Below are 12,596 nucleotides of genomic sequence, written 5' to 3' on the forward strand. Positions count from 1 at the left end.
GATCATTCACAGTAGTCCATAATTCCAATAGGAATCAAAATTCTGGTTTTCCCCCACCCTAGAACCTTGCTAGGGAACTCTTTAATACAAGTCATAAAGTAGAGCCCAGCACCTCTCCTTCCAGCAGTGAAAGTTCATGGACATGATATTTTATCAACAACCTTTCTCCTTATCACACAAAACTACTATATGGTCAGCTCCCAATTCCTTGAGGACAACAGAGAGACCTAGGTGATTGAATACCACAGATAATCCCCAAACCTCATTTCAGCTAGTAGCTCTAAAGTCACTCTGCTTTTCTCCAGAGCAGCTGAAAAAGAGTCAAATGGACCAGTTTGCACTTTATTTCCTTTTATTTCCCTTATCCCATCTGATGAAGGCATTTGTGTTCAGTGAAGTGGCCACAAGGTGAGAAGGAAGAGAGAACAGGAGCCTGGATAATCCATATACTGGATCATATTAGTCCTTAGATAATAGGGAATTGGCATTACTTTGGGTTGTAAGCTTCTTGAGGCAGGTACTGGGTTTTATTTGATCTTTGTATTTCTAGTGCTTAGCATAATACCTTGCTCAGGGGATAGAAATCTAATTCAGATTTTTTGTTTTACAGATATGGAAACTGAAGCTCAGAGAAGTTAAATGATTTACTCAATGTTTTCTTTTATACTGTAGGTCAAACCACGGCTCACATGTATATAGGAAATAATATGTAGTAGTCTCCTAGTATAACATAGAAAGCTTAGGTGTTGCATTTGTTGGCCAATAACAGTATTAGTTTTAATGACATTGTAGCATAGTAACCTTGTGCTGAAGAAGGTCATAACCTAGGAATTCCCAAATGGCAGAGCCTGCCTTAATTGATTTCAAGATAACAACTACCATGATCCACTTTCCTATTAGGTGATGAACAAATTTATGTTGCATTGTTGTCTAACTCATCCAAAGAAACTCCACCCTGAATAACTGAGGAAGGTGAGAGTGGAAATGTATTTACGTTGAACATGTCCTGGAGTCTATTGAACTCAGGAATAAGCCTCCTTCTCCTATCCCCACTTTCCATCCTAGGTCTGGCTCAACTCATGCATACTGCCAGATGGACCACAGAGTCCCCAGTGTAATGCTATAGGCCAGCACTGCCAGCAAGTAGATTCTGAACAGCAGTGCATCCAGCACAGAGCCCACCCGTAGCCAGTCCCGGGCAATATTCCGACACTCATCCTGCTTCTCCAGGAAATGCCGGATGGTTGCTAATTCCTGAAGTAGCCCGTGTACCACCAAAGAGTTCTCCTGGGGTGGTGGAGAAGGATTTCCCCTCTCTGATGTGGTCTTCTCCAAGTCCTGAAGCCCCTCCATCCTGTTGCAGTGGTTTATCGTGGCTGGAAAAGGGATAGAGAATTGAGGTTGAAGGAAGAACAGGGCAAAATGTGCTGAGGACTATACCAAATTCTGACATTTGTATAGTATTTTGTATTTTTCAAAATGCTTTCCCATACATCATCTCACTTGATCCTCCTAATAATCTTGCTACGTGCCGGCAGCCATTATTAGTCCTATAAGGAAATCTTACCTCTAAAAGCTTGGATTTGCCCAAGTTCACATAGCTAATTAATGATATAGCTGTAACTAGAACCCAGCTTTCCTGATTCCTTGTCCAATGCTTACTCAGCTTCACCACCTGGGACTGAAGAGCCTATAGAAAGCCTGTTTATCAGCAGTGAAATAGGAAGACTAGGTGTGAAGGCAGCAGGACCAGTTCACAGTTATATGATCAGGGAGAATTCAAGCTGGCCAAATTTTTGCTTCATTGACGTAAATTTCCCACCTAGAAAGGGGTTAGGAATCAGAAAACCAGAGTTTCTGTCCCAGTAACACTAATGACTCACTGTATGATCTTAGGCAAAGCACAGATCCTCTCTGAGTTTCACTTTCTTCATCATTTAAATGGGAACACATCTATTCCTCCTATCTCTCAGAGTTGTTGGAAGGGAAGAAGATCTTTGATCTCTTTGAGGTAAGATGGTTCTAGAAAAGAGAGCTTCATATCGTCATTGCTAAGTGATCAGGCTGTGGCTCGGTTGCCAGTGACAGTCCCTAGTTCTGATGGATATTTGTGCAAATTCCTTTGGGCCAGACAGTAGAATGGTCTGACAGAATGACCATGCCTAATGAGACTTCAGGTCTTTTTGTACCTAATTCTATGGGGTGTCCCTCACATCTCTGTCTATAACCCAGATATGTGGGGGTCTCCAACCATGGAAAGAGGACCCAAATATATACCTTCAGCCTGCATTCTGTCTCCTCCTCATTAATTTGAGGGAATGATGAGCCAAAAAAATCCAACTCTGAAGCCTTGCTATGGGCTCCTTGGTATGTTAGGACCCTCCAGAAGCCATCCTATTCTGTTTTGTTGTCTCTGGGTAGCACTAACTCTGACCCAGACAAAACAAAGAGATATGCCCTTACTTATATAAATCAGAATAAGGATATGGGGGAGAGATTTCTGAGCCTCACACCATTCCCAATTCCTTACCTGAGCATATGTTATTCTCAGTGGGATGGGAGGGGACTGTGGGTCTTTGGAGGGCTGAAGGACTCTGATACGTCTGATCCTGGAGGCAAAGAAGAACTGCAGCTCGATCAAGTACCAGGTGCCGAAGCCAGGCAGGCACTGGAGGCTGGAGCTCTTGCCTGTGCACCAACCGTACAATGAGAATGGTCTCAGTCAGGCTGATCACCAGCAAGGCCATGCATACCACAAAATAGACACCTGGGCAACCCCCAGAAGGTTTGGGGTGGGGAAGAGAAGAAATACGTGAGGTCATTGACAACCATCTCTAATAGACTGAACCCTTTCTCTCCTCCCCTTTCCCACCAATAACAAGGAGTGGGTCATACCAATGAGTGGGGTGCCAATAGCTGTGGCTGGAAGTGTATCAGAAACGATGATAAGGAAGACAGAATAGCCCAGGAGGAGAGTGATCTTGAAGGATACCCTTTCACCACTGTCTGGGGGCAGGTAGAAGCCTACGATATCCATGACCATGAGGAAAATGCTGGGCAACAGCAGGTTGACAGTGTAGAAAAGGGGCCGCCGACGGATGACCACCTGGGAGCAGGGAAGGGTGTCTGGGGAAAGCCAGGGATGGACAAGACCCTGGACTTCCATTGGGCTAGTCTTGCATGTTGGTAAATACAGCCTGCCCTTTGTCCCCTAGAACTACCTAACATAGATTCCACAGAAATAAAAATGGGCAGATTGCATAGTCTATGGGCATAAACCAATTGCTATTTGCAAGACTTCATTAGAATTTGAGGATGGCCATGGGAAAAAAAATCAGAAAATCAATCAGAAAGGGTTGCTAAATGCTTTTTGGAAACCCACCCAGTAACACAAATTTTTGGTCAAATCATTCTCTCACTCTGCCTCCTCCACTATTGGGACACTGCTGCCAACTTCTTGGGATTATTTTTTGAGGCTAACTAGAGAGCTTTATTGCCCTCCTGGGGAGTAGCTATACCTTGCCTGAACTTAAGCTAACTTTTGCCCCTTGGTGTCTTCCTGAAGCATTGACACTGTAAAGAAGGGCCTCTTTCCTCTGGAAGTCCCCCAGGGTGTGGCGTGCCAGCACATTGCCCATCCAACCTTTGTTCAACTCACATAGAACTTCATCTCTGCAAAGCTTTCACTGCTTTCAACACTAAACTCACGAAACTGGGTCAGCACATACAGAAGCTCCCACTCTCCCTGGTTCATGAAGACACTCTTGTCAAGCTTCACCTTTTCTGGTAACCTCCACAGGGTGATGTTGATGTCCCGGACTACAGAGCAGGAATAAGAAAAGGGGGAAGAAGGAGAGCTGATTGGACAAAGGAGGATAATGATGAGGAGGTCTTTGTTCTTCCTCCAGATTTCTCTTAAGACATAATCCATGATGCTTTTCATTATCACCCATCACATCAACAGCCCTGTCACAATCTGGAATTAAAGTGCTTAGGTTTACATCTATCAATCAACAAAGTGCCTACTATGTGCCACTGCGGGTTTTTTTCTGCTTTTAAATACTGAACAAAGTCTCATTACCTTGACCCTTTATTTGGAGACAATTAACTCCAACAAGAATAAAAAAATGAAAAAGTACACAAACCTCCAAGGCCAAAGACTCTCTCCCTCCTTATCTTTGCTTCCTAGGTTCCCTGACTTCCTTCAGATCTCAGCTACAGTCCTATGTTTTGGAAGAGGCCCTTCCTGATCCTCTTTCATGTTAATGCCTTGCCTCGATGAAGATCTCCAGTTTATCCTGTTTATGTCTTGTTTGTCCAGTTGTTTCATGGTGTCTCCCCCGTTAGACTGTGAGTACTTTGAAGGTAGGGACTGTGTTTTGCCTTCTTCGTATCCCCAGAATTTAGCACAGCACCTGGCACAAAGTAGGCACTTAATAAATGTTAGCTGACTGGCTTTGGACAAAATGTGCTATATGGGCTTAATTCAGGGAACAAACTAACTGTATGGTCAGGTATCAGGTGCCAATCCATGAGAGTTTATGTTAGTGATCTCCTTCCCCTCCCCACCCCAATCTCCTTTTTCAGTACTTTACAGACAGGAAATAACAAAGTCAACATTCTTCACTGCTAGAAAGATTCTTAGCACTGGGCAACATAGCTTTTGGCAAGGCAAGATTAGAAATTTGAAAGATGTTCAGTCTATTATGAATGATGGGGTAGGGGTCCATCAAAGAGGGAAAACAGATCCCTGTGTCTTCTCTCTGTGATTTCTGTTGGACCAGGTTACCTTGGTCCTTGCATTTCTATAGTGTCACCCCTCCATACTCACTTGTGTGAAGCCAACTGGTGAAAGTCAGTGAGCAGTTTTGCACATCAAAAGGAAAGTTGTAGATGTCCAGGCTGCATGCAGTCACCACCTGAATGGGCTTATAGTTCTGGACCTGGCCCTGGTGCCGAACGTACACATATGGAATGTTCGGGGACTTTCCAACATCCACACTGCCCAGAAGAAAAGAGTTAGTATTTGCAGGGGAAAGATTACTTCAAAGACAACCTGGAATACCTACTCTGATGACTTTCAGAGAGTATGGAGATGAAAGTGGTGGGTTAGTCAGAGAAACCTTGGCTGGCCTGTTTCCCCACCTCTCGTCTATGCTCTTGGTGTTCTTTCTGTTGTTTTCAGGCCAGTTAAAGACATTGTCCCTAAATGTTCTACCATTATTTGTTATAGGCCAATCTGGGCAAGCAGAAAGCCTCCTTGCCTGAGTGACTCCCAGTCATTGGAGTACTTTATAGGAGAGACTATCCTTTAAGGTGAGTCCTCAGCTACTCATTCCCAGTGCCTCCACCCTGGCCTCACAGTGATTCAGAGCCTAGCATGTACTGTCACCAGCTTCATGGCCAGAGGGCAGTGTATGTAAGTGGGTATGTCCAGGACATCAAGTCTAATCCTAACACCAGTTTTGCCCAGGCTCCTTAAGGAATCCATTTTCCCCTCCTGTGAAGTGGAAAAAATAGCCCTAAAAGAGAACTAGAGAAATCAGTGACGAAAAAATAAAAAAGAGCCAAGAAAGCCCTACCCCTACCACCAGGAAAATACCAGTATTGTTCTAGATAGCCCATTTGTTCCCTGGGGAATAAAAAGGAAGGGTGAGAAGCTTGGGCTTCTTAACTCTCCACATCCAGCTCTGAACTGCTAGATGTCCAGAGAGAAAAGCTGGAAAAAATTTCTCAGGGACATTGCAACCTCATCCACTGAGGAACAGGGGAGGAGCAGAATGATGTGGAATAATTGCCTTCCTTTCCTTCTCTTCTGGAGGAAAGGCTTCCAATGAAAAGTAAAACAAAGATAAAACACTGTTCTGTGTTTTGCATCTCCCTCAGAGCTGTTTTTTCTAGAAGTCTAGACAGCCACTCCCAAGGCAACCTAGATTAAGATGACCACTTTGAGAACTCAGAATGGGGCTGTACAGATGACTGTGTTTGTCTTACCAGAGGAAAGTACTGGAGTGATTTGAAAAGCTCAAGAATAGGCCAGGACTTAGTACAACATTTCTGCCCCACTAAGGTACCTGAAATTCTGCTTTTACAGAATCACTTCTTTGAATTACAGCTCTCCTCAACTCCCATCCTCTTAAAACACTGATACTTTTAGAAAAGGAAACATTCACTGATACGTCTAAAAGAAACTATTTTTCTCTCTGCCAAGAAGGTCCTTAGGACTAAACTGGGTATGCAATAGCCGGAGTAGGCGGGTTGGGGTGGGAAGAATAAATTGAAAGATGGAATAATTGCTACAAAAAGATAGGTGGGTCTATGGAAGACCAACATTAATTATATAACAACTTGGTCAAGAGCCGGGTTGGAATGGCAACCATTAGAATCTACAGCCAAAGTCAGTAGAAACTAGTGTCCTATTCTGTACCCAGTCCCCATTCATAAGCTCTTAGGGCCAAGACTTACAATTCATTAATAAGGATGTCTGGAACCCAGATATAGTCAATGGGGATGGACAGCTGGGTGATGTTGTCAAAATCCGCAGGATTCCATTTGAGGAACTCATCAGTCCAAAACTAAGGGAAGTAGGGAGAAAGTTAGTGAGAGACAATCACTGGTAGCCCTTGCTACCACAATAAGGATCTATTTACCACCCTGTTAGGGGACACTATTGCTCTTCCTTATGCCTTCCCATTGACCTATAAGAACAACAAGGGGGTAGAGTGCTCCTCCTTGGAAATATTGATACAAAAGTGGCAGAAAAAGTACTGGTTTTCATGCAAATTATTAAAAAATAAATGAACCCCTGACAGCTGTTCCCTATTCCACTTTCAACTCCATCCATTACACAGCCTTAACCAGCAATAGTCTAATCTTTCTATCAAACAACTCACTCTATCATCTGGGATAGACAAATATCCCTAGGGACACAAATAGGAGTCATTGGTCCTTGTAGACATGGTCTTGGTGTCCCAGAGGGAGAGAAGCTGGAGACTAAATGCTCTGGAGTTATCTTTTCCTTGGGGGACATTTCTCCTGTGCCAGACCACAGTCTTCCTTGTCCATGTCCTTTCTATACTACCTTCTGATACCCAGAGGGCTCCTGGACAGGAAAATGACTAAGGCAATTAGCTAACAAGGTGTGTGTGTGTTTGCATGTGTGCATGTGTGTGTGTGTGTGTGTGTGTGTGTGTGTGTGTGTTTGCTTCCTCTCAGAGTCCAGAAGGCCTTTAGGTCAAAATTGGGTATGGAGTATCTGGGATCAAAGGGAAGGGGGAGGAATCCTGAAAGATATATTCAAAAAGCTTGTTTAGCAATTAGAATCAGGGATGTAACTACACATTCCAACCCATGGGCAAATACTAAACTAGAGAAATTGGAAAATTTAGTCATTAAATCTACCACACAATTGGGAGTATAAGAGTGGAGAATCTCAGGCAAATTTGGTAGTGTCTAATGTCTCTTCTAACTAAGATCTTGTGAATCACAGGATTTAGAACTGTAATGAAATGTAGAGATCATCTGGTCCAAACTTCAGAGTTTTCAGATGAGGCATGTCAGACTCAGGGAAGTTTTCATATGCCCAAGGACACACAGCTTTTAAGGAACAGACCTCCAGACCCCCACATCCAATGCCCTTTTTACTGAATATATTGCTGCTTTGCACAATGCCCAAGAATGGCTCTGGAGTATGTCATGAATTTTCTCAGCCATTTTGGTCCCCATTTTGTCCTTAGTTTAACAATAATCACACCTCTGATTAGAAGATGTGATTCTCCAATCCCCATGAAGAAACACATAAATGCCAACTAAGCCCACCAATCTAGGCTCAGATCCAGGGATATTTATACTCCCAGTTTAGTCAATGTGTTATGTGTAGGGAGTGAACTGGCAAATAGCCAGGAATTTGAGGATTATGTAGAGGAAATGATCTTGTTCTAACAAACGTATGGATAAAAGCACCTCTGTATTCCTGTTGTCCTAAACATGTAGAATTCCTGAGGAAGGTGGAGGAAAGGAACATCACTGGGAAACAGCCCCCACTCTCAGGTAGGGACAGAGGGTGAAGGAGGGCTGATCTGCTCACCTGCCTGTACCAGATATAAGTAGTCAGCACTTGATTCTTTTCATCCTGTGAGATAAAGGGGAAATAAGAGACAAGCAGAGATGAACAGAGTGTCCCCTACCACAGCTGGGACTGAGGTGCCACCAGTCTGCAGTTGTACAAACCCCAGAGAAAGAGCTGGTCTACCAGAAAGACGCAAGGCTAGCATGTCCAACTGCTAAGAAAGGTAGAAGGTTAAGGGTCTCAGGGGAGTGGACATGTTGCCCCTTATACACTATGTTCTGTCTGGGAACAGTTTGGAAGGGTCTGCCCTTCACTAGGATAATTAAAGAGAGATGGTTTCTGCGTGCCTGTTGGGGAATAGGGGAGGGGCTATGGAAGGCTGCTCCTCCCTCTCTCCTCTGCCCAGACACCCTCCCTACATGAATGCACACACATGCACATGCACACATGTGCACACTCATGCCAGTGCATCTTTGCACATTATTACTATAGCTTTTTTCTCTTCCATTGCACAACACTGTACCCCAACCTCAGCTTTTTATAGCCTTCACTGGGTAGCAATGTAACCTATTAATTTCCACTGACCCTCTACTATCCAACACTGTACCCCTTCCTCTGCCCTGATCATAGGCATTTGAATACCATGTGGTTGTCTGGTATAAACATTGGCTCAGAGACTCAGTTGTGTTTTTCACCCCTACCCCGACTCCAGTGCTTCTGACAGGTCTCCGAAATCCTCTTCTCATCCCAGAAGAGTGAGCTCCTGAGCTCAGAACTATGCTTAGGGGACTAGGTAGAATCAGATAATTACCACACTGAGGATGGCATAGATCATGACGTCAATGGACACAGTGGTTGGCTTCCTCCAGTCCGTAACAGGCCGGACACTCTTCTTGTAGTGGGTCAGGAGGTGGTCAGACAGTTGCAGCAGAGCTGGCTTGGTGTTGTTGGCTGCTTTGGTGTTTTGCTTCCTCCTGGCTAGAAAGATGTTCAGGGCACAGTAACAAGCTAGACTTTTGCCCTTCACCCCTAGCTACTCATGGCTATTCTAATATGGTACAGATTCACTGTCAGCCCTACTTACTGCAACTTTAAGGGTTTCTGACTCCACAATTCTAACCCTACTCCCATAAAATCCTGTTCACTAGAATTATTCCTTTGAATTAAAATATTCTATTTCCAGAAGGCTTTGGCTAAAATGCAAATATACTTTGTAGGAAGGATAAATCTTTAATCTGTTATCAGAGCAGTGGGGGAAGGATAAGTTTTGAAAGAGGAATGGATCAGGGAATAAGTTTTTGCATCACAGGGCCTTAACATGGATAAATTGGAAATAGCTCTACAATGATGACCTTGGAGTCTTAAGGGAGAGCATGAAGGCATCAGGTACCTTTCAGTGGAGATAGTAAAAGCTGACAGGGAAGGTTGGGGTGGGAGAGACCCCTGGAGCTATCTGATTCACAACCTGGCCTAGGTGGAAGGTAAATTTCAGTGTCTGGGGAAGCTCTGTTGCATAGTCCCCAAATCCTGGCCAGATCCATGGTGGAATCAAGGTAAGAAGGATTTCTAGAAAGGTTATTCTCCACTTGGATTGTAAGTTCCTTGAGGTGGGGACTGCCTTTTCCCTTTCTTTGTATCCCTAGTGCTTAGCACAGTGGCTGGCACGTAATAAGCACTTAATAAATGCTTATGGACTGACTAAAACAACAAAAAAGCAAAGGTCTGCCAGGGATTTGCTTAAAGAAGAGCTTGTCATTGCACACTCCCTACTACCCAGTCCCTACTCATGACTCCAATCACTCCTCCATCACTGCTAACAGAGCTCATTGCAACCTCAGTTTGTCTTAGCTTTAAGTTTCCCAGGACCAAGAACACAGAGGCCTAAAGGGCCACAAGAATGGATTGTAAATCCAAATTCTTCTGTGTTAGTCTGGTTTGTCTAGAATTCCCTATGTCGCCCGATTTTCTCTCTGTGCTTCAATTTCTCTTCTGGGTAACAGGAAAAGGTCATGTGGTGGGATTCTAGCAAGGATGAGTGAAAGGCTTTATAGAGTGTTTTGATATCCTGAACTCCCCCCTTAACAACTGTTACCAGTGTCTAGATTTTGGGGGAGTGTTGTAGAGAAATGTAGGTCCTTCTAAACCTTCTATAGGTTCTCTTTAAAAAAAAAACCCAATCATTAAGTCCAATACTTTATAATAGTGGATTGTGGTTTAACTACCATATGAAATAATTCTCAAGTCACTAATAATATGAGAAATGTACATTCAAGTCTCACCTCCTGGGAAATTTTCCCTGATGCTGCTCTACACCCCCAGCCAAGCCCATAGCAGTCTCCTTTGGCCTTTTCATTTGCAGCATAAATAAATATAGTGTCTAGCAAATCAAAACAACTCTCAAGTTTTTACCTCACACCCAGCAAACTGGGCAAAGGATGGGAATAGTCAATGTTGGAGGTGTTGTAGAGGTGCACTAATGCACTAGTGCTGCAGAAGTGAATTTGTCCAATCATTCTAGAAATTAATTTGGAATTATGCTATGAAGAAGTGACTAAAATGCTAATACGCTTTACTCCCACTGCTAGGCATATACCTTAAGGAAGTCAATGGTTTAAAAAAAGTCCTGAAGGATTTATAGTAGCACTCTGTAATATTAAAGTAGATGGCCATTGATTGAGGAATAGTTAAATAACTTGTGCTAATGTAATGAACATAATGGAATACTACTATACTGTAGGAAATGATGAATACAGAAAAGTATGGGATAAAATACGAACTGTTGCAAAATAAAATAAACCAAACCAGGGAAACAATATCCACAATGACTACAACTATGTAAATGGAACTAACAAAACAATTGAAACTGATTGTTGGGAAATTGACGTGACCAAGTATGGCTCCAGTGGAGAGATGAGAAGGCACCTCTCTCTTCCTTGGACAGTGGAGGACCATGGATGTGGAACACTACAAATAACGCCAAATTTAGCTGATGTGTTGGTTAGTTTTGCTGAACTTTTTCTTTCTTTTTAAAAAATTTCTTTAAAAAATTTTTAAAAAATAAGGAATGGCTCTCCACGAGGGAAAGGTTGTTGGCAACCGTAGTTGACATAAAAACATGAGATGTCAATAACAATTCTTAAGAATTTCAAAAGAAATAATACACTATGGCCCAGTGATGCACAGGGGCACACTCCATGATATATTAAGTTTTACCAAACTGAACTGTCCCTCTTATTATGATTAGATAGTGTTCTCCAACTTATGAAGCCTAGAGAAAGAAGGAAGAGGGAAAACAGGATTCTACCTCCCCCCATCCCCCAAAAATTATTCTTTGCCTCCCACTGCCCCTGATGGATTTTCAAACGGACTCAGAAGGATAAGAAAGGTAAAGAGAATTGTAGCTAAGTCTCCATCATCTTAGATAAAAATTAGGCAGAGTCCACCAGTCTCTCTAGACAAATATGTCAGAAAGGGAGAACTGCTTTCTCATCAAATAATAATAAAATGATAACTCATTTACATAAGTTTACAAGGCAAAACAGTCCGATTAATAATCGCAATCATCACTTGCTCCATGTTTCTCATTCCCACCCCCACCCCAGTGTTTCTGCAAATGACTAACAGAGGGGAAGAAAATATTCATAACCCTTTGACATCTGTCAGGTACTCAGCTGGCACGTAGCTAGACAAACCCCAAGATTGAGTGGAAGGACAGGGTAGGATGGGGGAACATGTAGGGTGAACTATAGTTTTCAATGGGAAAGACAAAGACGTTCGTCTGATTTAAACATCCCATCCCCAGCTTCAACTTTCCAAACTTTCTAGCTTCGGGAATGGCTCAAAGTTAGACTTCTCCACCCGACGAGATCGTATGTGCGACTCTCTCTCCCAATGTAAAGGTCACTCTTCCCAGCCCGGCCCGCCCCTTTTTCCTCCCCTGGACGTCGACTAGGGCATCCACCTGCCATCCTTCGCCTCTGCCTCCATATTCTACGCTCTCCAGCCCGCTTCTCCTCCCCACCAGCCCGCACCCTGCAAAGCACCAGCCTTTTAGCCTAGAGAACTTATCCGAGTCCCCGCTCCCGCCAGAGCCTCTTAGCCAAGACAACAGCGGAGTGAGTGCGGGGGGCATCTTGCAGTGGGTTTCCCTCCAAGAGCCGACTCTGCGCCAGCCCACAGAACTTTCCCACGAGTCCCCTTACCTTCACATGGCCCAAGGAAAATCAGGAGCAGCAGGGCGAGGAGGACCTGCCGGAGGGACAATGTCATAGCTGCGGCTCTGCTGGGGCGTCTTTTCTCTTTGTGTCCCTTCAGGGCAAGCCCTCCCCCCCTACCCGCCCCCAAATCTTGTCCCAGGCCCGCCCCCTGACTGTCTTCGCTGGGTGCCCACTTCCCACCCCGCTGCCCACCAAACCCCACCGGCCTGCACTCTCCTCCTCTCCTCAGAAACTCTAGGGAAGGCTCCGCAAGTTGTAGCAGCGGTGCGCGTCCCAGACATCAGGGTTGAGAAGCCACTCGGTTAATCGTG

The 12,596-nt window shown here is 44.1% G+C and overlaps 1 protein-coding gene across 1 annotated transcript; it reads right to left on the bottom strand.

Annotated features, from left to right (window-relative positions):
• Window positions 1-337: 337 nt before the first annotated feature.
• Window positions 338-12,387, bottom strand: HTR3A (5-hydroxytryptamine receptor 3A). The gene is made up of 9 exons (XM_072616828.1): window positions 12,271-12,387; window positions 8,880-9,046; window positions 8,087-8,131; window positions 6,466-6,575; window positions 4,832-5,001; window positions 3,659-3,819; window positions 2,896-3,106; window positions 2,531-2,767; window positions 338-1,376 (listed from the first exon to the last, which is right to left on the bottom strand). The coding sequence occupies exons 1-9, from the start codon at window positions 12,335-12,337 to the stop codon at window positions 1,078-1,080; spliced, it is 1,467 nt and encodes a 488-aa protein (XP_072472929.1). The 5' UTR covers window positions 12,338-12,387; the 3' UTR covers window positions 338-1,077.
• Between the last annotated feature and the right edge of the window lie 209 nt (window positions 12,388-12,596).

The sequence above is a fragment of the Notamacropus eugenii genome, chromosome 5 (genome assembly GCF_028372415.1).
Source record: "Notamacropus eugenii isolate mMacEug1 chromosome 5, mMacEug1.pri_v2, whole genome shotgun sequence".
Classification (NCBI taxonomy): domain Eukaryota; kingdom Metazoa; phylum Chordata; class Mammalia; order Diprotodontia; family Macropodidae; genus Notamacropus; species Notamacropus eugenii.

Bases quoted from the DNA above. Each gene is read 5' to 3' on its own strand.
- HTR3A (XM_072616828.1), bottom strand. From the start codon at position 12,337: ATGACATTGTCCCTCCGGCAGGTCCTCCTCGCCCTGCTGCTCCTGATT. The intron at 3,107-3,658 runs GTGAGTTGAACA...CCCTGCTCCCAG, and splicing joins TTGCAGAGATGAAGTTCTAT to GTGGTCATCCGTCGGCGGCC. The intron at 1,377-2,530 runs GTAAGGAATTGG...TCCCTTTTCCAG, and splicing joins TGAGAATAACATATGCTCAG to CCACGATAAACCACTGCAAC.